General features: G+C 58.6%; 3 protein-coding genes across 5 annotated transcripts in view; 2 read left to right on the plus strand and 1 right to left on the minus strand.

Annotated features, from left to right (window-relative positions):
• Positions 1 to 2,090, plus strand: part of TCF20 (transcription factor 20) — a 103,007-nt gene extending 100,917 nt beyond the window's left edge. For 2 of the 3 annotated variants that reach the window (XM_032346068.1, XM_032346069.1), the window contains exon 6: positions 1,965 to 2,073. Coding sequence is in view for 1 of the 3 variants with exons in the window: in XM_032346070.1 (XP_032201961.1) it covers positions 1,965 to 1,982 (18 nt within the window). In the remaining 2 variants the exon portion in view is untranslated. Of the gene's footprint in view, positions 1 to 1,964 lie in introns of all 3 variants that reach the window. The other variant, XM_032346070.1, reaches the window with a different exon arrangement.
• Positions 2,091 to 8,669: 6,579 nt separating this feature from the next.
• Positions 8,670 to 13,240, plus strand: LOC116592687 (cytochrome P450 2D15). Its single transcript, XM_032346071.1, has 9 exons — positions 8,670 to 8,984; positions 9,643 to 9,814; positions 10,356 to 10,508; positions 10,609 to 10,769; positions 11,194 to 11,370; positions 11,553 to 11,694; positions 11,939 to 12,126; positions 12,567 to 12,708; positions 12,806 to 13,240. The coding sequence occupies exons 1-9, from the start codon at positions 8,796 to 8,798 to the stop codon at positions 12,982 to 12,984; spliced, it is 1,503 nt and encodes a 500-aa protein (XP_032201962.1). The 5' UTR covers positions 8,670 to 8,795; the 3' UTR covers positions 12,985 to 13,240.
• A 1,152-nt stretch (positions 13,241 to 14,392) lies between these two features.
• On the minus strand, positions 14,393 to 23,067 carry LOC116592692. The gene is made up of 10 exons (XM_032346087.1): positions 22,982 to 23,067; positions 21,260 to 21,298; positions 20,373 to 20,416; positions 20,070 to 20,147; positions 19,836 to 19,912; positions 16,016 to 16,081; positions 15,870 to 15,908; positions 15,493 to 15,657; positions 15,184 to 15,226; positions 14,393 to 14,878 (listed from the first exon to the last, which is right to left on the minus strand). Exons 2-10 carry the CDS (start codon positions 21,289 to 21,291, stop codon positions 14,757 to 14,759), a joined length of 666 nt encoding a protein of 221 aa, XP_032201978.1. The 5' UTR covers positions 21,292 to 21,298; positions 22,982 to 23,067; the 3' UTR covers positions 14,393 to 14,756.
• Positions 23,068 to 23,346: the final 279 nt, after the last annotated feature.

Raw genomic sequence — 23,346 nt, forward strand, 5'->3', positions numbered from 1 at the left:
GCGTGCACCAGCCGAGTCCCACGCAGTCGAACAGGACCACACGTGACTGAGGCTCGAAGGCAGAGTCCTGGGGGCCCGCACAGAGGGCTTTGCTGGGTGGGAGCCCCAGTCCCACCGCTCGGCAGCCCCGTGGCTTTGGGTCCCTCAGCTTCAGCTGTGTCTTCTCTGAGACCGGGGGCGGGTGGGGGGACGGTCAGGCCTTGGTGTCATCATGAGATAACATCTTTGAAACTCCTCACATAGAGCCTGGCACATGGATTTCCTTCCTAAGCTCCCTGTTGAAGGAACAGTGTTTGAGAAGTAACTGAGAAGTTAGGGTCTGCTGACCTTGAAGTTGTGTGACGTCAGACCCTGGGGAAAAGTCCCCTTAGGAAGGCTGGAAGACAGGGCCACAGCAGGGGGCGGCTGTCAAGACTGGAGCTTCCCAGGCTACCGGGCGCACCCATGGCCCGAGGTCGGCAGCCCACAGAGCGCCCCCAGCCGGGCAGGCCCGGGGTGCCAAGTGTGCTCCGTTCCCAGGTTGGGGCCAGGTTGGGCCTGCTCTCCTGAGTGGTTTGCGGGTCGGGGGTACAGGCCCAACGCTGGCAAGCCTGGGGGAGGGCAAACCCTGCCCTGTCACCCACTCCACAAGCAGAGCCTTCCAAGGAGTGCCTGGACATCTGTCCTCTGTTCACGTGGTCCCACATCCCCAGCAAGATGTTGCCCCCCGGGTTGTTGCTTGAGGCTTCCTGTTGGCTCCGCCCTCATCCTTGCATCTCCGAGGGCTTTTGGTTGCTGGGGTAACATGGGGAGGCGCTTCTGTCCCCTCTCCTGGCAAGCAGCCTTAATCCTAGGACAACCAGAGGGCAGGACCTGCGAGCCTCCCTGGGCTGGAGGCAGACCAGAGCGTGGGCCAGCAGGGCTGGGGCGACTTCCAGGGAGGGTCCAGAGCCACCTACGGAACAGGGAAGCCAGGCTGTCACCATGGACATCCTGAGCATGGGGACAGTGTCCTGCTGTCTCTGCAGGTCTCCCCATGTGGTCATGTCTTACCCCAAGCAGTTATTGCGCCTCTTTGGTCCGGGCAGGTATACCTATGTGGGTGCTTTCAAATAGAAGGTTCGTAGCCCCTGCACACAGAGCAGCCTTCTGAACGACTTTGCCCGTTAGTAAGTTGTGTGAACCCAGGAAAGGGATGGTGCCGCCTGGGTTTTCCCCAGGGGTTATTCCCGAGGGCACCAGAAGGGGTCTGAGGCAGGAGGGAGCGCTGTGACTGGCAGGGAGCAGGTCAGGGGAGGCCGCCGCCCCTGCTTCTGCTCTGATTGTTCTGCCCCGATCCTTGCCAACCTCTGTGTCCCTCGGAGACCCCTGCACGCGTCGTGAGCCATGACGGGCTCCACGGAGGCCCGTGGTCCAACCCCACTGCCCCACTGGGTCATCGGGATCGCCTTTCTGAGCACAGAGCCTGGGCTGGAAGAGGAGCAAGTGCAGGGGACGCCTGGGGAGTCCTGGAGGAGGCCCTGCCGTCCCGTCGGAGCCGGCTGGAGAGTGCTCTTCGTGGGGTGTGAAGGGTGCACGCTTGTCACCACAAGCGGCCGTGGCGGGTCCCGAGCTGGTTTTCCCACAGAGCGCCTGTGCGCTCAGCCGCCTCCGTGAGGACTGCTCCGGGCCACCAAAGGGCCGAGCCCCACGGGAGGCCCCCCGTGGGCCACCCCGAGAGCTGGAGGGTCGGGGAGCTCCTTCGTGGTCTCCGTTCCTGCCGCGCACTGGGGAGGCCGCCATGCCGCGAGGGGCCCGGGGTCCGTTCGCAGCACCGCGGGCCACATCACTGCCGCCTTTCCCATGTGCCAGGGCCACGTGGTCTGCGCCACACGGTGGCTCCGCCACTGGTCGGGGGTCTGCCGCTGCTGGACCCCCAGAGGAAGGGCTGTCGGCCACGGGGCCGCACAGGATTCCCAGCACCCAGTGTCGGTTCTGTCTTGCAGGTGAGACTGTGGAGGTGAGAGGTGGTGGACACTCGCGATGGAAGGAACCGTCCTGCCGTGCGGCCCCGCCCTGCCCCGCCCGCCCCGCCAGCACCTCCTCCCCAAGTCCTTACATCACACCCAAACCGTGACACCACAGGAAAGAAAGACCCAAGAAGTTGGAATGGCTGTTTCCATGGACACAATCTCCATAGTGACAATGTGGGGGGAGGGGGGAGGGGTGGGATGATGGGAAGGGGGGGTGCAAAGGGAGGGATAAAAATATATATATATAAATCTATTTTTAGTCTGGAAAGACTTTGTTTAAATGAAAGGTGCGCTATCCCTTTTGATTCTATTTTAAAAATTCTCTAGTTAAAGAACTCCAAATTTGTTCCAATAACAGTGAAATTTAAGTGTGAAATTGAACAAGCTGGTCTCATAAGAGGCGGGGCGTGGCTTTGATCTTTAGCCCGTCTCACACCGGTTCAGAGAGCTGCAGACCCAGGGCTGGAAGAGCAGGCAAACCACACCAGAACCATCCTTTGTCATTAAGTTGTCTCAAAAGTGGGAAGGTTTGGGGCGGGGGGAGGGGGGGTATGGGGGACGGTCCGTGTTTTCAAGAGTGGGGGAATGATGTTTAAACACAAAAATAAATTTTTTTCATTTCCAGAAACACTATTTATTTATTATTTTTAAATTTTTTATCTTTTTGGGGGGTGAAATTGGCAGATGTCCCGAGGTCACAGCTGTGTCCTGGATCACTGTGGCCAGTGAGACCCTCAAGCGCCCCACTAAGTGCGCGTGGCAGGCAGGGTCGGGGGTGGCCCGCCACGGGGCGTGTTCCTGGCAGCTGTGCCCTGCCCACCCCCACCCCCCACCCCAGGACGGAAGGACAGGACAGGAAATCTTGAGCTGTAGGAGTTGACACAGGGGAGGGACTGTGTCTGTCCAGTGTGATCAGTGTGGGTTACGCTGACCAGGAAACACCCAGTTAACCCTTTTTTCTTTTGCTTTCATTTTTATAAAGGAAAAGAGGGCCTGTCAGGTGAGCAGCCCCACGCTACATAGTTCTTTATGTTGTATTGTTTTGTTTTGTTTTGTAAATTGTATAATTTTTAAATATCTGAGTTTTAAAAAAAGAAGAAAAAAGTACAAAAAAAAAATCTTGTTAAGGCCTTAAGAAGGGGTTAGTGCATCTTTCAGGGGTCACTCTGCCGTGGGGATAAAATAGCTGTTTCACAAACAGTTTTATTTAAAAAACAAAAAAATCAAAAAATAATAAACTTCATTTTAACCTTGTTTCCTTTTTTGTTTACTGTAAAGCAAACGCGCCTCTTCCTCCTCCCGCTCCAGCCCCTCAAGGTGGCTTTGCTCCACCGCAGAGAAGGCCGCCCTGCGACTGTCCAGCAGAGCCCCAGCCTCCTGCCCACCCACCCCCCCCACCCCGCAGCAGGGCCTGGAACCAGTCAAAACCCTGGGGCTCCTCCCTGCAGCTCCACCCGGGGTGGGTGGAACTCAGCCAGTGTGTGGGGACGGTCAGATTTACTTAAGTTGGTATGAGGACATATTTCCAATCAACATTAATTTTAAAGGTTATAAAAAAATAATGCGATGTTAATGGACTTTTTTCGAGAACAGAAATACTGGAAGGAATGTTGTGAAGTAGAAATAAGCAATTATAAATGAGTTCTTGTGTGCTCATCAATTTGGGGCTGCAGAAATGGCAGATTAATTCTGTTTTAATGGCTCCATCAAGCAGTGCGGCCCATTTCTCATCTCGCTCACCAGGATGGAGGCGTGGGCGGGTGTGCTGCGCGGGCCCTAGGACCTGCGTAGAAGTAGCTGGGTGGCTTTCCGTCCAGTCCTGACCGGGCATTAACACAGTTCAAATGAAATTGATAGATTTCAGGTGTCAGGGGCTAAACCACAAAACTTGAAAAATACGTATCTTGAGGAAAATATTTTCCCGACAGCAAATGATTCTTTGTCATTTTGCTTTTCTTCTCCTGTTGCCTTTTGACTTGCTGATGATCCTTGACCAAGGCACTTGGGATGATTCTAGATCTTTCCTCAAACTGGCTGGTGACACGCCCGTTGATGGGCGTGGCCATGCTCCACGCACCCCTGCTGACCCCTGCTGCAGGAAGCCTGGACTCTGTGCATTTCAGCTTTCGCTGCTTTTAAGTTCTATGGATTTTTTTTTTCATAGACTTTTTTTTTAAGATTTTATTTATTTATTTGACAGCGATAACAAGTAGGCAGAGAGGCAGGCAGAGAGAGAGAAAGGGAAGCAGACTCCCTGCTGAGCAGAGAGCCCGATGTGGGGCTCAATCCCAGGACCCTGAGACCATGACCTGAGCCGAAGGCAGAGGCTTTAACCCACTGAGCCACCCAGGCGCCCATTTTTCATAGACATTTTTAGAGCAAGTTCAAGTTCATAGCAGTATGGAGCAGAAGTTACAGAATGTTCCCATTGTACCCCCTGCACCCCAGACATGGCCTCCCCCAGCAGACCGCTACATTTGTGGCAGCCACTGGTCCACCTGCACCAACGTATCCTCGTCCCCCGGAGCCCACAGTTAACATTAGGGTTCCTTCTTGGTGTTGCACATTCTGTGGGTTCAAACAGTCTGGTGACATGTATCCACCGTTCAGTGTCGCCCAGAGGAGTCTCACTGCCCTAGAAATCCTCTGTTCTGCCTGTCCTCCTGCCCTCAGCCCAGCCCCCGGTCTTTTTACTGTCTGTATAGTTTTGCCTTTTCCAGAACGTGCTGTGGTTGGAATCCTACCATATGCAGCCCTGACACGCTGGCTTCCTTTGCTCAGTGATAATGCATTTAAGGTTCCTCCATGTCTGTTCGGGGCTTGGTAGCTCATTTCTTTTTAGTACTGAAGAATGTTCCATTGTCCGGATGTACTACCGCTTACCCACCTACCGAAAGACATCTTGGTTGCTTCCGAGTTTGGGCAATGATGAATAAAGCTGCTATAAATACCCGTGTGCAGGTTTCTGTGTAGACATCAGTTCACAGCTCCGGGGGGGTCAATACCAAGGCGCTTGCTGGATCTCGTGGTAAGAAGCTCTTGTTGTGTAAGGGGCCACGGAACTGGCTTACGCATCAGCTGTCCCTTGTTGCGTCCCCACAAGGCAATGTGTGAAAGGTGCTCGCTCCACAGCCTTGCCAGGCTCTGGCGGTGTCAGTGTTCTAGATTTTCACTGTTCTAATGGGTATGCAGTGGTGATTTTCATATATAACCTTTAAGTTGTGGTTAAAAACATAACATTTACCATCTTAACCAGCGCACAGTTTATTAGTGTTAATTATATCCACATGGTCATGCACGGGATCTCTAGAACCTTTCATGCACCCAGCAGAAGCCCTGCACCCTTAAAACACACCAGGGGGCGGGCCCTGCGCCGCCACCACCCCTGGCAAGCTGGATGCTGGTAGCTTTTCCTTTCTGTGCCCAGGAAGGAGCAGGAATTGGGGGGCTTACTCTGGGCGCTGCTATGCCTCGAGGAGGAGGCAGGGGCAAGGCGAGCAGCAGGCCACCCATGTGCCCAGCACCCCCTGCTGGGTGCCTGGCTCCTACCGACTGTCTAGAGCCCTGGTGCCACATGGGGGCGGCCCTGGGCGAGAGCTTCCCAGCCCACCGTGTTGCTGGTATCCCTCCCCAGCAGAGGACCCACCCCTGCGCAGGTGAACATCCCCGTGACCGTGACCGTGACCGTGACCAGGGGTGGCCCCAGGAGTCCTTCCCTCCGCTTCACCAGAGCAGTTTCACCACCCGCGGAGGAGGGCCCAGTGTGTTTCTAAAGCGCAGTAATGCGCTGGCCCTTGAAGAAGTTCACGTCCAAACTGTATACATAACTCAGAGCGTGCTTTTGGCATGACCCCTGATGCCACTCTAGGATTCTGACCTCCTGACATGACCTGAGATTCTGTCTCCTCGGTGCTTGGGGATCACGAAGCTGAATTGCCCAGAGATGGCAAAAAGCCACAGGCCTTGAGATGGCAGGTTCCCTCATGGCCTCCCCAGCCTGGACAGCAGGCCCCCAGGACAGGGAGGCCACCGCCCTTCATGACGCATTCGGGTGACCGCTTGGGGAAGGCCGCCAAGACGATGGGCAGATACAGGCGGTGTATCCAGGGCCGGCAGGCGACGACGCCCTTGGCCGTCCTGCCCACTGTGCTGCTCTCCGGGACGGTCAGCTGAGACAGATGAGAAGCCCCAGTGTACCCTTGGGTCTCGCCCTCCCGGTCTGTTGAGTGGCCTCCAAAGTGGGCTCTCTACCTCCTGGAAGCCCAGAAACCCCGGGTTCCCAGTCGAGTCCTCAGCCTGGCTTGCAAAGGCTCCGTCACGCTGCCTCACACCCACCGCGCACGGGGCCTTGTGAGGCTTTGGTCCCGCTGCCAGATCACCTTGGCTTGTGTTTCAAGCCAGCCAAAATCTCCATGAAGTGTTGCCAGCACGTCCTGTCCCAGCCCAGGGGCAGTGTCCCCATGACCCTGCAAGCGGTCCCCATACTGCCACTGTCTGACTCACCACACCTCCTCTGGGCCCTGGATGCTGGAGCAGTCTGACCGTGGTCTCCTCCTGCGTTGCCATACTTAGCCCAACACCCGGCACAGGGCACCTCTGGCGTGTGGGGTCGGGGGGGGTGACGGAGTTCAAGCCCACCCAGTGCTTGGACCAAGGCAAGGTGCGGGGAAGGCCCGGCTGGGCCCCGGCACGCTAGGCCTTGTGGCCCTGGGTCTGGCAGGAGAGTAGGGACGTGGGCATTCGGGAAGGGCGCAGCGTTCACAAATCAAGCAGGAATTGCAGACTTTGGAAAGCCATTGCCAAGAGGCCACATACCCCCGGGCTGCCATGTCTGAGAGGCAACTCTGAGTCCGGGAGTATTAGGAGGCGCCCCAGGAAGATCCTGGTCCTCCTACCGTTGGGGAGGGAGAGAGAACAGGGTGGGGGATATGGGAGGGCGGTGGGGAATGCCTCCTCCAGGCCCCGCGTCAGCCTGGGAGAGAGTAATCCAACTGTTTCCAGAACGGGAGTTCTGGTTCTCATACACCCCTGGGGTGGGGGAAAGGGCCCGATGCCTACCCAGGAAATGTTCTTCCCCACCCTCTGGGTTCTTGGACCTTCTCATTTGACCTCAGTTCCCTTCAGCCTCAATCTAACAACTCAGCCTCAAATCAGCCCTCTCATTGTTGAAGAAGGAGCCTGAGGTCTGGCACCATGTGGTCAACCCCCCAGAGGAGGGGCAGAGAGTCCGGGCAAGAGGAAGGATCTGGTAGGCACGACTCCAGCCTGGAGGCGGCAGACACCGGTGTGAGTGGTACAGAGGTTCGCATCTTTTCCAGAGTCCAACCCCAGAGTCGGGGTTGGAAGGGACGGGGCTGGAGCCAAGGGGATGGGGCCTGGGAGAGAGAGGAGCTGACACGGGGGCGGGCAGGGGGACCTGAGAATTCATTCCCTGTGGTCCTCAGCAGGGGACGCCTGCAAGGCCGTAAAGAAATTGTGGCCCGTTTGACTTCCATCCCCTCGTCTTCCAGAATGAATTTGAGCAGCTGATGTTCAAGGACAAATGAGGAAGCAGGCCCACTCCTCAGAGGACAGAGACACATCTTCTCTAAGTGACCCTCATAGCCTGAGCTCAGCAGCAGCTCCGTCCAGAAGGGCAGCCCCCCCGCCCCATTTCTCCAAGTCAGGAAAGTGGACAGGCCCAAGGAGACGCATCACGGGGGATGCTAGGAGGTCCCAGGACCAATAAGTAACGACCTTAGGGAACCACTAGTGTCCCGGCCATTGAACTGACTGGTCTGGGCGACAAGGGAGCGCTTGTCAACCCAGCTGCCTCCCCAGCCCCAGATGCGGACTCACTAGGCCAAGGTCAGGCCAGAACTGGGGAAGCTGGGCCAGCGACCTACCTGGTGGGGGGCTTCAGTACCATTGCGGGTGGCCTTGGGGCAGGAGGCTGGGGCCTGGCCCAGGCAGCCACTGGAAACTAGGGAACTTGGTGCTGCGTCCAAGTGTGTGCATGCGTGTGTGTGTGTGTGTGTGAGAGAGAGAGAGAGAGAGAGAGAGAGAGAGAGGTGCATGTGTGTGCCATGTGTGTGGTTTTCCATGTGTGTGGGTGTGTAATGCATACCTGTGATTGTGTGTCAGTAGTAGTGTCTGTGAATGTGTGAGCAGTTGGTGATTGTGTGGTTCTGTGCGTGTTGAGTGAACTGGTGTGACGTGAGGGGAAACCGAGAACTTCATTTCCACGCCGCCCCCCCCACCCCCCACCCCCCGCACACGGTCCCTCTGATCACTGTGACCTCCCTACAGCACCGGGCAAGGGCCAGTAACAAACTTGGGAGGCGAAAACCAGTTGGGAGGAGGCAGGTGTGGCAAGGACATGTTCTGGGGACAAGGCTGCAACCATATTGCAGGGTGTGATTTGCTTGATGGCTGGGTGGCAGGATTAAGTCCAGTGACCCCTGGTTTTTCCTGCAGTCAGGCTGAAGGCGGGTCTTCATCATCTCTCCCCTACCCCCACATCACTAGCCTGGGGAGGCACCCGGAGAGGCCAGGAGGGACCGGACTCCTGTGGTCAACCCCCCTCCCCCCACCCCCTGCACCTGACCTTCCCTGGCCCCTCCCCCTACCCTCTGGCAATGCAATTGCCCTGACATGCTGACTCAGGGCCCAGGGCAAAGGTCATTCTCGGCTCCCTTTAGAAAGCGGGGCGAGCTGGATGAGCTCCCTCAGTGTGGGAGAGCGCCCTGTCTGGCTAGTCCTGGGTCCCTGGTGTGCTAACCGACACCCGCGTGCCAGAGGAGGCCAGCGGGCACTAAGGCAACCATGGGGCTGCTGAGTGGGGTTGCGCTGGGGCCTCTGGCCGTGGCCGTGGCCATCTTCCTGCTCCTGGTGGACCTGATGCACAGACGCAGATGCTGGGCTGCACGCTACCCGCCAGGCCCCGTGCCGCTGCCCCTGCTGGGCAACCTGCTGCAGATGGACTTCCAGAACACGCTCTGCTACTTCGACCAGGTAACGAAGGCGGGAGGTTGGGGAGGAGAGATCCTGGGACCCCACCTAGCAGCAGACAGCAGGTGGTGGGTGAAGCCCCGGGCTGCACAAGGGCATGGGCTGAGAAGACCAGGCAGGTTTGAAGGGCTGACCCGGGGAGGGCCTTGGTGCCTCAAGGACAGTTTGGATTTTCCAAACAAAGATCAGAGAGAGCAAAGGCCTAGAGTGGAGTGTGGTCTTGGCAGTAGATTTGAGATCCAGCTGGACAGCACTTAAATTATGTGACCTGGTCCCTTCTGATTACATCAGGGGGAAGGAGTCTGGACACGAGCCCCATTTAAATCAGGAAACAGGCTGACATCGGGAGAGGGACAGGTTCAGCTCTGGGTCTGCGGGTCCATGGGTCTCAGTGCTCACCTCTATGAACTTGAGTTTCTTCACCTGTGGGTTGGGATCCTAACAGCCTAGTGACAATATTGGTCACCTTTGCAAAGTCATAGCTAAGAGGTGTGATCCAGCATCAGGGCACACACACACACACACACACACGCACACCCCACTCCAGAGAGTATGTGACCCCACTGGTCACCAGGCCAAGCTTGCCTGGGCGCCATGAGACTGAGGCCGGCAGCCTGGTGGCCACCCGGCTTGACCAACGCCCTCCACCCTTGGCCTGCAGCTGCGGCAGCGCTTCGGGAACGTGTTCACCCTGCACCTGGCCTGGACACCCTTTGTCGTGCTCAATGGCCTGGACGCCGTGCGCGAGGCCCTGGTGTACCACAGCGAGGACACAGCCGACCGTCCGCCGATGCCCATCTATGAGCACCTGGGGTTCAAGCCGTACTCTCAAGGCAAGCGGAGGAGGGGGGCCGACCGGGACTGGCCGGGACTGAGCCAGCAGTGACTCAAACCCCGGCAGGCCCACGCGGGGGCAGGATCGTGGACGTCCAGTGCAGGGAAGAGGCAGCGAATTTGGAGGGGCGGCAGGTGGAGGAGGGAGCTGGTGCCAAGTGCCTGGGTGGGACGTGGGAGGATAATGGCGGGGCCTGACCGAGGCCGCGTGGAACCCCGGCTCCGGGGAACAGGAACAGGAGGTCAGAGTCTGGCAATGAGGAGGACAAAGTCTGTGTGGGTGACGCAGGGGCGGGCCCGGACTTTCCCTGGCGGCGAGGGAGTCAAGAGGGCAGAGCACAGTGGGGCCAGCACCTGCCCCCAGCCGGCGAGCAGAGCTGGCTGGCAGAGCGACCTGAGTGGTCGCGATTTAGTGGGGGTGGGGAGTAAGTTTGGGTGTAGGGGGGCAGGGGGCGGGGCCTGTATCAAGGGGGCGGGGCAGGGGCTTCGTGAAAGGGCGGGGCGGGCACTCCATAGCCCCGCCCACCGCCCCGCCCCCAGGGGTGATCATGGCGCGCTATGGCCGCGAGTGGCGGGAGCAGCGGCGCTTCTCCTTGTCCGCCCTGCGCAACTTCGGCCTGGGCAAGAAGTCGCTGGAGCAGTGGGTGACCGAGGAGGCCTCGCGCCTCTGTGACGCCTTCGCCGACTACGCCGGTGAGAGTTGCGGCCGAGGGACACCGGGGTCAGGGATGGACGGAGGGGCCGCGGAAGGGGCGGTGGAGGCGAGACTCGGCCCCGCACTGCGCCCTCCCAGGACGCCCATTCAGCCCCCGCGCCCTCCTGGATAAAGCGGTGAGCAACGTGATCTCCTCCCTCACCTACGGGCGCCGCTTCGAGTACGACGACCCGCAGCTCCTCAAGTTGCTGGACCGGCTGCACGCGGGCGTGGAGGAGGACCAGGGCCTCCTGCGCGAGGTGCGGGGCGAGCGCCGGGGAGGAGGCCTCGCCCTAAACCGGGCCTCCGGGACAAGGGCGTGGGGAGAGCGGGGTGCGGGAGAGAAGCCCTTCCGAGGCGGAAGGCCTGGAGGTGGGGAAGTCCCAGAGGAGGGAGACGGCGGAGGCGGGCCCACGGTGGCGGGGCCCAGAGAAGGCTACGGAATCTTAGCACCTCCGTCACTGGAAGCCACTAGAGCCCATGAGATCGAGATTTTAGATTTATCCTACTGGGCCCTGGGTCAGGAAAAAGGACCAAGGCCGAAGTTAGGAAGGAACCATGTCAATGGTGGGGACACTCCGGAGGCCGGAGGCCGGAGGCCAAGCGGACACCCTGGAGGCGGTGTCCTGACTAATCAAGAGAACACCTGGGCACAGGAAGGTCCCCGATCTGTGGTCCGCACAGGTCCTGAACTCCATCCCGGTGCTCCTGCACATCCCGGGGCTGGCTGGCAAGGTCTTCTCAGCACAGAAGGCCTTCATGACCCTGATAGATGAGCTAGTCCAGGAACACAGGACAAGCCGGGACCCAACCCAGCCACCCCGAGACCTGACTGACGCCTTCCTGGATGAGGTGGAAAAGGTGAGGTGTCCAGGAGGATGGTTGTGGGTTGAGGGCCCCATGAATCAAGACCCAGGTGCGGGGGTTGGGGGGGGGTTGGCTGTATTAGCCCGTTATCAGTCATTACTGCTGGCTGCGGGCTGGGAGACCATTTGGGGGCTCCTTCCCTCTGCCCCAGAGCTCACCCTCTCGGCATGGCCCAGGCCAAGGGGAACCCCAAGAGCAGCTTCAATGACGAGAACCTGAGCATGGTGACATCCGACCTGTTCGCGGCCGGGATGGTGTCCACCTCCACCACGCTGACCTGGGCCCTGCTGCTCATGATCCTGCACCCGGACGTGCAGCGTGAGCCCACGCTGGGGGCCCGGTGGGCTGGACGAGGGAGGAGAGGGACAGGCTGGGGCCTCTTGAACATGATTTGCAACCCCCCCCCCCCCCGCCCCGCCCCACCGAATCCCGAGCAGAGGCTGGGCTCTGGTCGGAGGTAGGAGCTGCCTATTTGTGGGCACAGCCTTCCTCAGGAATCAGGTAGAGGTTGGGGCCCAGACCCCCGGGGTTCTGACTGCTGTGGGGGTGCCTGTCTGTCCAGGACGTGTCCAACAGGAAATCGATGAGGTGATAGGGCAGGCGCGGCAACCAGAGATGGGGGACCAGGCCCACATGCCCTTCACCATGGCCGTGGTCCATGAGGTGCAGCGTTATGGGGACATCGTGCCACTGGGTGTGCCCCACATGACGACCCGAGACATCGAAGTGCAGGGCTTCCTCATCCCCAAGGTAGGCATGCGAGGCTCCCCAGCGCGAGCTCAGCACCACCTCTGGCCTGGCAGCCCAAGCACGGCTGACATCCCAGGGAGGGGGGCGTCTGGATCCCCCAGTCCGCATTTCCCCAGACAGTGGGGGTGGGGGCGAGAGCCCCGGCAGGGCTGGCCCTGTCCCTTCAGAGCCCCCAGCCTCCTGGGGAAGACGAACTAAAATCTACCACAGGGTGTTGGAGGAGCCTGGGCTCAGGGACGGTGACAGTGTGGGCTCCCGTGGGTCATGAGACACTCAGCCCCGCCCTGGGCACAGAGAGGGTGCCGAGAAGCTTCTCGGGCCGAGGGGTTACTTGGAAGAGTCTGGGCGTGTGCCGGGCAGAGTGTGCGCCCATCCGTGTTTGGTGGCGGCGTCTGGGCTAGGGACGCCCAGATCCCACTCATGCCAGCTTCTCCTGCCAGGGGACAAGGCTTATCACCAACCTGTCGTCGGTGCTGAAGGACAAGGCGGCCTGGAAGAAGCCCTTCCGGTTCGACCCCGAGCACTTCCTGGACGCCGAGGGCCGATTCGTCAAGCAGGAGGCCTTCATGCCCTTCTCCGCAGGTGCCCGGGCTGCCCGACTCGCCAGCCCCTCCGGAGGGAGCCCGGGAGGGTGGGGCCCAGGCCCGCGAGCTCACGGCGCACCCCCGGACTCCCGCAGGCCGCCGCGTCTGCCTCGGGGAGCCCCTGGCCCGCATGGAGCTCTTCCTCTTCTTCACCCGCCTCCTGCAGCGCTTCGACTTCTCGGTGCCCCCCGGGCAGCCCCGGCCCAGCGACCACGGCACCTTCTCCTTCCTGGTGACCCCCGCCCCCTACCAGCTCTGCGCTGTGCCTCGCTAGAGGGAGGCAGCTCCCCCACTGGCTCCTCAGCTGTGCCAATAAACCGGTTGGGTGGCTCCACCCTGGCTTCCGAGTCCCCTCCAGGGACCCCTGACCGCCCCGCCCCACCCCCAGCCGTGATGGGTCCTCAGCAGCCTCCCCAGGGCCAGCCCCTGCCCCTGCCCCGGCCTGAGCCATCCTGGCCTGAGCCATCCTGACCTTGCACGTGATCCCAATTGCGAGATGGGGATGCTGAGGGCCAGTAGATCACAGCTTACCCCTAGTTACCCACGGGGACCCAATCCTGGCGACTTGGGATAGGGACGATGTCTGTCCTTAGGTGTTGACTCATGCCAGGCAGAGATAGAACCGGCTGTGGAGAGCCCTCAGCCAGGCCCTGGTGGGGGTGGACAGGGCCCCACTCAGCCTGGACACCCACCTCTCAGGTCCAGCGCCACGTACCACCCCACGGCCCAGCAGCTCTGCCAGCAGCACCAGCTTTTTTTTTTTTTTTTTTTTTAAGATTTTATTTATTTATTTGACAGAGATCACAAGTAGGCAGAGCAGGGGGGAAGCAGGCTCCCGGTTGAGCAGAGAGCCTGATGTAGGGCTCCATCCTAGGACCCTGAGATCATGACCTGAGCCGAAGGCAAAGGCTTAACTCACTGAACCACCCAGGCACCCCAGCACCAGCTCTCTTTCCCCTTCATCTACGACGACGCCCTCAAAGGTGGGGAAACCCAAGGATGGCCATGAAGGGGGGAGGGTACCAGGTTAACACCCAGGGCTCAGTCCACTGGTGCCAGAACTTTCCCTGGGAACCCTTTGGCAGTCCGGGAATGAACCACCTCCCTAAGCCTTTCAGTCACCCCAAGCTAGGTGAGACACCTTTCCCAGCTCCTCAGGGACGCCTGCGTCTAGGCACCTGCCAAGAAGTTACCATTCGTGGCCAGGCTGGAGCAGAAGGAGGACACTCATCGGGGCTCCAACCTGGGGCACGGTCCTCTGAGTGGCTGAGTCAAGCAAGACTCTCAGGAGACTTGGCCAGGGGTAGGCAGTGAGACCTGGGGGCCCCAGGTACCCTAGGGACAGGGGTCAGCCTTGGACCCACGTGAGAGTGGAATGGCCAGAGGCATTGGTGGCCACGTGGAGACTTTGGAGGAGGACACCCTGGATTTCATTCTTGCTTTGCCAGGGTTCTCTGTGGCCCTGGGCCGGTTCCTGCCTGTCCTGGGCTTCTGGTTCCCCCTAACCCAACGGGATGATTACACCAGATTAGCTGCTGGGTCCGGTGGTCCTGCTCTGACTTCCAGGGCCGTGACCCTGTTAGCCTGGAGCCCCGGCCGAGAGCAGGACTGCTGTCCTCCCCCTGTGCCCACAACTGGCCAGTTCTGGACTGAGCGCCCGGGAGGCACCCACTTAGCCAGGTCCTGGGCAGACCGCCTGGTGCCTTCAGGGAACTGTTTGCGGACCGGAGAGGTCAGGGTGTCTCTTTCGCCAGAGGACACCCCTCCGCCCCATACCAACAGCACCCCTGACGGGGGCCCCCCAGCACCTTCCGAGTGTGGTCACGCCATGGAGCTCCCCAGCTCTCCACCCTAGGGGAACTTGCTCTGCCCCTTGGCATGGGGCCGGGAGCCTCTCCGCAGGACCAGCAGTTGTGGGGGCGGCTCAGAGGCAGCTCGTCTGGGCAGGGAGTGTGGACCAGGCCTTGCTGCGTTTAGACAAAGCCCCTGAAAGGAAGCGGCTGGGCCAGGAGAAGCAGCAAGTCTCCGGATTTATTGGACACTTGGTCACTCGTGGTTCTGCGTCTTCGGGATGTCAGGGGCTGGGAACCAGTCCAGCCAGAGCTTCTGCAGGAGCTGGGGGACCCAGCCCCCAGGCCTTTCCTCCTCGCTGTCCTCCTCAGATACTTCTACAAAGCACAAACGGGCATGCCCTGTGGGTCCCTTTGGGGCGGTGTGTCCCCAGGGCCGGGGCACCCTCTGACGCTGGGGGAACAGGCCGGCGCTGTTCTGGGCACCCAGGGCAAGAGGCCTCAGGTTCCTACTGACCGGGAAGGAGGCAGGAGGCAGCGGAGACCTTCAGGCAGGACAGGGCATCTGGCTACCTGGGCCTCTTCCCTCCCCGCCTGGGTGCCGGGCTGGAGGCCTGAGAGAGGCCGGGCCCCCTGGCAGCTCTGCAGGGTCCCTGGGCAGCCCGGCGGGTCTGCCGTCTTACCCGGAGGGTGTGCCACGCTCTCCTGTCCGACGTCTCTGCTCACCTGGGAGGAAGGACGGGGCACATGGTGGGACGAGACAGGAGCCGCATCGCATAGCCGGGGAGGCCAGGGGAGGCGGGTCCGACCCACTCGCACCGGGGCTGCTGCTGCTCCGCCCCTTACGGCTCCTTCCTCCCTGGGCTGGCAGTGTGGGCAGCCATCTCCTTCCCCCACACGGTCCTCCTCCTCATCCCCCCGCCCCAGCGCCTGGGGCGTCCCGGAAGGGCCCACGCTGGGGATGTTCCTGTGGAGGCACCAGGCTTCCTCACCTCCCAGCCTGGGGTCCCCGCCGCCTCTCGCTCCTTGGCCACAGGGCCCAGGCTGCCCGCTTCCTCCTCTGGGGGCCTCACCTCCCCCGCACGCTGAGACCAGAGCTCAGTCTCCTCCGTGGGGGCAGCACTGCTCAGTCCCCCCGTTGCCTTGGGGGTCCTGGCCTGCAGGGAGGTGGGGGGGGCACACAGGCGGAAGGGCCCTCAGAGCGCCTCACCCTCCTGCCCCGTCCTCCGCACCTTCCCAGGGGAGCCCTTCCCTTCTCAGCAAGCTGCAAGTTTGGGGGGGGGGGTTGCCACCATCCCTGGGACTCCCCCGCCACCAGCAGGGGTGTCTCGGGGTCCCACGGAGCTCTGACAGAAGGGAGCTCGCCTACCTCAGAGGCTTGCTTCTTCCCGCTCTTCACTCTGCGTCTCTACAGGGGGAGACAGAAGTGACTCACGCCCGAGGGGCCCGTCCTCCCACTGCACCTGCCCAGGAGGCCCACTCCAGGGAAAGTGGGGTCCCCCGGCCCTGACCTACCTGAGTGGTCCCAGGGTAGCACTTATCCATCGGCCCCCACACCGGCCTTAAGGTCTCCCCTTCAAGCTGTGTGACAGGGAGAGCCAGGAGGGAGGGAAGGCTGAGGTGGCAGGCGAGTTCACTGTCGAGGGCCACACAACACACACACACACACCACACACACACACACAGACACCAGACCCCCAAGGACTACGCGTCCTTAGAAAGCTAAAACTTGGCATTCATGAAACAAGAATAGGCCCTAAAACAGAAACAGCCTAAAAACGTCTAATTCTTGAAAACAAAAATATAAGAATAATGGGAATGAAAAATCCAATCAAAATGTAGGAGGTAAAGTTGAAAAAAAAAATTTTTTTTTTTCCCAGAAAGAGCAGAGAGAAGAGACCAGGAGCTCCCACAGCTAATTCATAGATCCTTCTTTCTTTCTTTTTTTTTTTAAATTAATTATTTATTTATTTGACAGAGATCACAAGCAGGCAGAGGCAGGCAAGGGGGGCGCGGAGGGGAAGCAGGCTCCCCGCTGAGCAGAGAGCCTGATGCGGGGCTCGATCCCAGGACCCTGGGATCATGACCTGAGCCGAAGGCAGAGGCTTAACCCACTGAGCCCCCCAGGCGCCCCTCATAGATCTTTCTGCGAGGGAACAGCCAGCAGGCCGAGGGGACGGGGAGATGCCATGTAAATACATCCCCGTGTCATCAAGACAGTTTCCCAAACGTGAGGGACATGGGTTTGCAGAAGAGGAGGAGTCAGCAAGCATCCAGGACAATGGATGGCGGAGATGAGCCCCGGATTTTGTCATCAATAAATCTCAGAACACCGAGGACCAGGACCCAAAAAACTTCCAGAAATACAAAGGAAAAAGTCTGCTCTAGGAATTCAACTTTTCTCAGACCTTTCTTTGAAAGTCTTTGAAGCCAGAGGACAATGAGAATCTTCAGAATCTATGAGAAGAGTATTTCTAGTCTGGAATCCTATACCTACCCGAACTCTTAATCCTTAATACGGATTAAGACTGTTTCAGACACGTGATATCTCAGGACTACCCCCCAGGAAGCAGAGGTTCCCCTAGAGGTTGTGTTCCATCAAAATGTCCCCTGGGTGACAGGGGCTCCCCAGAGCGATGAGAAAGGGAGGTCCCAGGACAGCTGAGCAGCGAACCTCCAGGACATGCTGTCAGTGTGGGGACAGCAGGAGGGCGGGCTCTGGGAGATATGGCTCTGCAGAGACCAACAGATAAAGCACCTAATTTGTCTAAATGTACTGTCTAATGTAAAGACGCCCCCCAAATGGCCAAAAACTCATGGCGAGTGCTGGGGCAGATGTGGAACCACTGGAAGCTCACCCTCAGGGCTGATGACCGAGCAGAATGGGCCGCGACCCCTCTGAAAGTGCTGGGGTCTTACCAAACCAACCAAACGCCGACCCCATGACCCACCAGCCTGGTTGCCGGTGCAAAGGGAAGGAAAAAACCGATGTTGACACAAAACTTATAAATGAATATTGATAGTGGGACTTTTAAAAAGATTTTATTTATTTATTTTGGAGAAAGCATGAATGGGGGAGGCCCAAGGGGAGAGAGAATCTTGAAGCAGATTCCCCACTGGGCACAGAGCCTGATGCAGGGGCTCGATCCCATGACTGCAGAAAGCAGAAACCAAGAGTTGGACACTTAAACGGACTGAGCCACCCAGGCTTTAATCTATGACTCTTAGAGGCTTTATTTGTGATTGTTCCCAACCAAAAACACCCAGATTTCTCTCAGGTGCTGTGCAGACAAACTGCAGCAGCCCCCCCTACGAAGGACACCTGCCCAGCTCGGAGAAGGAACAAATGAGCTGCTGCCGCCCACGTGCCGAGAGAAGCCTCACCTGCCCCAAAGTCAGTGAGAGACCAGACGACAGGCAGCTGTCTCCACTTACAGGGCAATCTTGCAAAGGCCAAACTATCAGAACAGAAAACTCTTCGCCGGATGTCGGGGTGGGGGAAGGGCTGACTGCACGTGAGTCCGGAGGAACTCTTGGAAGGGATGGAACTGCTCTGTTTTTCAGTTGTGGTGGGGGTTACGCAGGTGCCAACAATGATCCCGCTACAGTGGAGGGGGACTTAAAAGGCAAAATGATAGAAAAGTCACCCAAATGGCAACCATATTATTTAAAAGATTTTAACGACTGAAAATGTCATTCCTCAGGTTAGAAATTTTATGATTCAAAAGCCCGGCGGTAGCCATACTGGAAGGCTGGAGGGAGCTGGTGTGTGTGCTGGAGGGCGGCGCACGGCAGCTGTTCCGAGAGCTCAGTCCTATGCTCCCACCGCAGGAACTCACCGGCTGCGGTGCCTGGGTGGCTCAGGGGGTTAAGCCTCTGTCTTTGGCTCAGGTCATGATCTCAGGGTCCTGGGATCTAGCCCCGCATCAGGCTCTCTACTCAGCAGGGAGCCTGTTTCCCTCTCTCTCTCTGTCTGTCTCTCTGTCTACTTGTGATCTCTGTCTGTCAAATAAATAAATAAAGTCTTTAAAAAAAGAAAGGAATTCACTGGCTACTGTTTAAATCTGAAAATTCAAGACAAAGCAGGATGAGCGTTGGTATTTAGAAACAGGAAAAATCAGGGCGCCTGGGTGGCTCAGTTGGTTGGGCGACTGCCTTCGGCTCGGGTCATGATCCCAGAGTCCTGGGATCGAGTACCACATTGGGCTCCCAGCTCCATGGGGAGTCTGCTTCTCCCTCTGACCTTCTCCTCGCTCATGCTCTCTCTCACTGTCTCTCTTTCAAATAAATAAATAAAAATCTTAAAAAAAAAAAAAAAACCCACAGGAAAAATCAAAGGCTCTGGCTGGGAGGCTGGGAAGATTCCGACCCTGGGGCGCGGGGATCGTGGGTGGGGCACAAGGCAGCCATTTGTTGGTTTCAGGTCTTAAAACTTTGAAGAAGCAAACTGTGTACATGCCTACCTTTGATGACATTGAACCTTTTTTTAAGTGGAAACGTGACCAGTTACTTTAAACAACAACAACAAAGGAAACAAGTGGCCTTGTTTCCAAGGCACCCTCAAGGCACTTGCCAACACGGGCCTTTAAGGCACCTGCCAACACGGGCCTTCTTAGGGGCCCCCTGCCTCTGAATCGTCAGCCCCAAAAGGTGTAGCACATACTTCTCGGTGCTTCTGAGTCACTGACTCCCTTGTCTCTATGGGAATCCCCTGCACAGAGAGCGGGAGGCCTCCAGAGACCAAGGATGTGGTTCTGGCCTATCACCTCAGGCAGCCTGGCTCGTCACTGTCCCCTGGGGACATGAAGTTCGAGCTGCTGGGCTCCTGTGAGGGTTACAATGACTGAGCACATGGACACGGTATGTAGTCCGGCATGGGGCCCTTGGTGGGCGCCCAGCAGGCCGCCCGGGGCTGGGAGCAGGGGCTTCTGCACTGGGTTCTTAGCTCTGGGACATGGAGGAGAGTATGAACCCCAGGCAGGCGTCCTGCTCCCCGCCACCCATCGACATATGAGCACTGAGCCACGTTCCAGAACTACTCACATGAATAAGGGACCATCTCCTCCTTTTGGTTTGTGGACGTCATGGACACGGCCACAGCCACGGCCACGGCCACAGAGCCCCGAGGCGACTATACAGCCAGCCCACGAGGGATGGAGCCTCAGTCTGACACTTCACCAGAAACACAGCCGATTTCTGCAGAGCCCTCACGTTCATACGCACACACGCACACACGCATGCCTGCACACGCACACAGCTGGTTAACAGTTGAGGTCAAGGAGCGTGACCTCTACTCAGGCTACGGTGAGACCACCCCGGCCTCCACTGCACTCACCTGTGAGGGCTCCTCAGCCATGTCATGGTCAGGGGCTGTCTTCCCCACAGGCCCCTGAAAATAGTAGTACACCACACCTGCAGCAGTGGAGAAAGACTGAATGAAACATTTAAGAGCAAGACAATCACATGACAATGCCAGGATTTACAACGTGCCAGAAACCCCATCCTTTTAAACTGAACTGGAAATGAAAGACATTAGGTATTGAAGTGTACGAGGGGAGACGTGATTTCCCATTACCGGTGTGCAGGCCAGCGTTGAAGGTCACTGCCACAGGACACGAGGCTGTGCGGGTTCTGGTTTGTGGGTTTTCTGGGGAGGGGGGAGGATGGGTTTTCGAATCAAATGTGGGTTCAAATCCGTTTCACCAGGAAGGTACCGAGGAAGGAAGGAAGGGCAGCCCTGACTCTGAGCAGCACGGCCAGTCCCTGGGAGCCCGGGCCGTAGGCAGCTGGAGAGTGGGGCGACCTTGAGGTGAGAACCAGCACCCCCCATGGCCCCCCACTCTCGCCATGGCCCCAGTGCCCAGGCCCTTACCTGCAAGAATGAAGAGATGCGCTGTGTACAGGGGCTTGTAGAGCCTGGAAGGAAAGTGGAGTTGAGGGTAAAGCTGCGCACCTCGTGCCCTCACTGCAGGGCCGGGTGGGGGGCACCGGGTTCCTCCCACTCCAAACCCCACGGCCAACGCCGCCTGTGCATGTCCAGACGCTGCAGGTGAATAAATCCCTCAGCTGTAACCGGGCTCGAGGGGGCTTCCCGCCTCCTGGGGATGGTGTGGCGGGGACCAGGCTCTGTGCCTCCGCTGAGAGCCAGACTCAGAGCCTGGAGCACATCCCTTCTCCTTTCCTTCCGCATTTGTCCCCTGGGTCCACCAGGGGGTCCACCTGGGTCCAGCCAGAAAGCAAGAACCCGGCCGTGACTGGGGACTCAGTGCCCGATCAGCTCTTCCCCACCCCACCAGGTCCTCCAAGGCCCCCCTGCTCTGGACTGACAGATCCCACAATTCCGATCAGAAACTGTATCCCCATGACTCCCCCACCTCTTCTGGGCCCCCTCCCCTGGCACAACAGGAGCACCTTGACACTGCTGGGACAGTGGCTCCCTGTGTGCGCGCGCACACACACGCACACACACACGCACACACGCACACGCACGTGCACACATATACACGCATGCACATACATGCACACATATACATGCATGCGTGCATGCGCACACACGCACGTGCACACATATACACGCATGAGCACAAACAGGCAGGTCCCAGCTGCCAGGACCAGGCCTTCCACCCCAACCCTGAGTCCCAGAGCTACTGGAACAGTCCAGGAAAGGGGAATAGAAAACCCTGTTTCCCTCCCTCCTAGACCCAAGTGGGGGTCCCCCACCCTGGTCACTCGAGGCCCTGTGGCCCATGTAAACTTTACCTTTCTCTCTGGCAGCCCAGTCCAAACACCATTTTCAGTCTAAGAAGAAAAGATGGGTCCACAGTCAGTGCATCGCGCAGGCCCGGGATCCCTGTTCCCTTCCTGGGCGGCTCACAGGGAGTGCGACGGGCCAGAGACGATCAGGAAAGGCCAGGACCTCCACCCGCAGGGCTCAGCCAGGGCCAGACTTAGGACAGACTGAGCTAGCCCTGGGAGCTTGGAAATGCTCGGGAATTTCTCCCAAGACCTCGGAGTCCCAAACAAAAGCTAGTTTTCAATGCCCTCGGAGCTGGGAAGGTAGTTCTCAGAGAACCGGGTTGAGGAAAGGGACTTGGGTTAGGATGAAGGAAAAAGGAATCACTCTATTGAACATTTGGTGTAAAATGACCCCAGATGTAGGTAGCTACTTACTTCAGAAATGCTGTGTAACAGGAAATATTTGAAAGTATTCATTTTTAATCATTATTATTTACTCTTGTAATTTGGGGACTAGTCTCTCAAAAAGAAATCCCATCAGCAGGGTCGAACTCCATAAAAGTCAAGGGCACAGTAAAGTCAAGGTCTCCAACGTGAGCCAGACCCCACGTAGCCTGGAAAGCCTCCACTTCCCAAGGGAGCTCCCTAGTCTCCCCAGGGACAAGTTCAGAATCTCCCTTAAGCCCTGCACCCCCACGTCCACATGTTCCACTCTCAGCAGGGAACTCAGGCACCCCCAGACGGGAGTTCCTCCACTCTCTGCCGCCAAACCCACTCATTCTCTGCTCCCCCCTCAGGGAGTCGGCTGCCCCCTGCTCTCTGGACCAGCCCCACTCTGTGCTCCGTGCTCGGTTCCATCTGGTCTTCTCCCTGCCTGGGTGTTTGGGGGCCCCTGTCTCTCACTGATACACTCAGCCTTTCCTTCTCTTCAGGCTCCTAATCAGCATTTCACACACAGCTCATCTCTCCCATTAAAAAAAATGCCTTCTCGGGGCACCTGGGTGGCTCAGTGGGTTAAAGCCTCTGCTTTCAGCTCAGGTCATGATCCCAGGGTCCTGGGATCGAGCCCCACATCGGGCTCTCTGCTCAGCGGGGACCCTGCTTCCTCCTCTCTCTCTCTGCCTGCCTCTCTGCCTGCTTGTGATCTCTGTCTGTCAAATAAATGAATAAAATCTTTTAAAAAACGTTTCAAAAAAAAAAAAGCCTTCTCCCTTGGACCAGATCCCTGCCCCAGCGACCACTGTCACGGCCCCCACTGTCCACCCCAGCCCTCCAGCTGTCCGTCCCGGGTGTCTTCACTCCTCTCGGCCTCGCCTCACCGCACAGCTGCCTCCATCTCTCCCCGGCCCTGCAAACCTCCCAGACTCTCCCACCAAGGTCGCCGGTCCACTCGGCGCCACACTAAACCCTGGGGGCCTTTGCCAGGCTTGGCTGGCTTCCCTTCTCTGCAGGGCCCTGCGCGCCTCCCTTCTCCCGACCACCTTCTAGGAGAACCCCGCCGGCCATGTATTCGCCAGGAAGCTTTTTAGTCACTTACAATTTAGTGTGAGCAAAGTTACCAGGCTTTTCCTGAGCGGTGGTCTGGAGGAGGAGAGTCCGTGGGTGCCGTGGGAGAGAAGAAGGGGTGGGGAGTGCCGGGTAGGAACGGGTGTGGCGAAGGGAAGCTGAGAGCTGGAAAGACAATTTGCACCCGCTTGGGAGCCTTACTGAGCACAGCCTTCGAGACCGTTTGCCCAAGTTGCCAACCTGGATGGTGTCAGCGGTCTGCGGAGCACCCAGCGACCACACCAGTGTCCAGGCAGTGTCCTCCTCGCCTCCCGTCTGGCTCCGGGACTGAGCCTGTGAAGGGCACGGGAGCTCAGCTAAGTCTGGGAGTCCAGGGCCCAGCCCCTCCCTTTTGCAAGGACAGTGGTGTCTGTGTGTGACATCACGTCTCAGGGGGCTTTGTGACAGGACAGCCCCTCCAACTGTGGCCAGAGCAGCTTGCCAGGTGCCTCGGGGCGGCCTGGAAGCCTCACCAGTCGGAGGCAGCCCCCCTGTAGCCATCTCTCTAGTCCCATTCTGGGCCACCTGCGCTGCCCAAGTGCCTTCTGTGTGCCAAGCGACGTTCG

This window comes from Mustela erminea, chromosome 6 (assembly GCF_009829155.1).
Source record: "Mustela erminea isolate mMusErm1 chromosome 6, mMusErm1.Pri, whole genome shotgun sequence".
NCBI classification, from domain to species: Eukaryota; Metazoa; Chordata; class Mammalia; order Carnivora; family Mustelidae; genus Mustela; species Mustela erminea.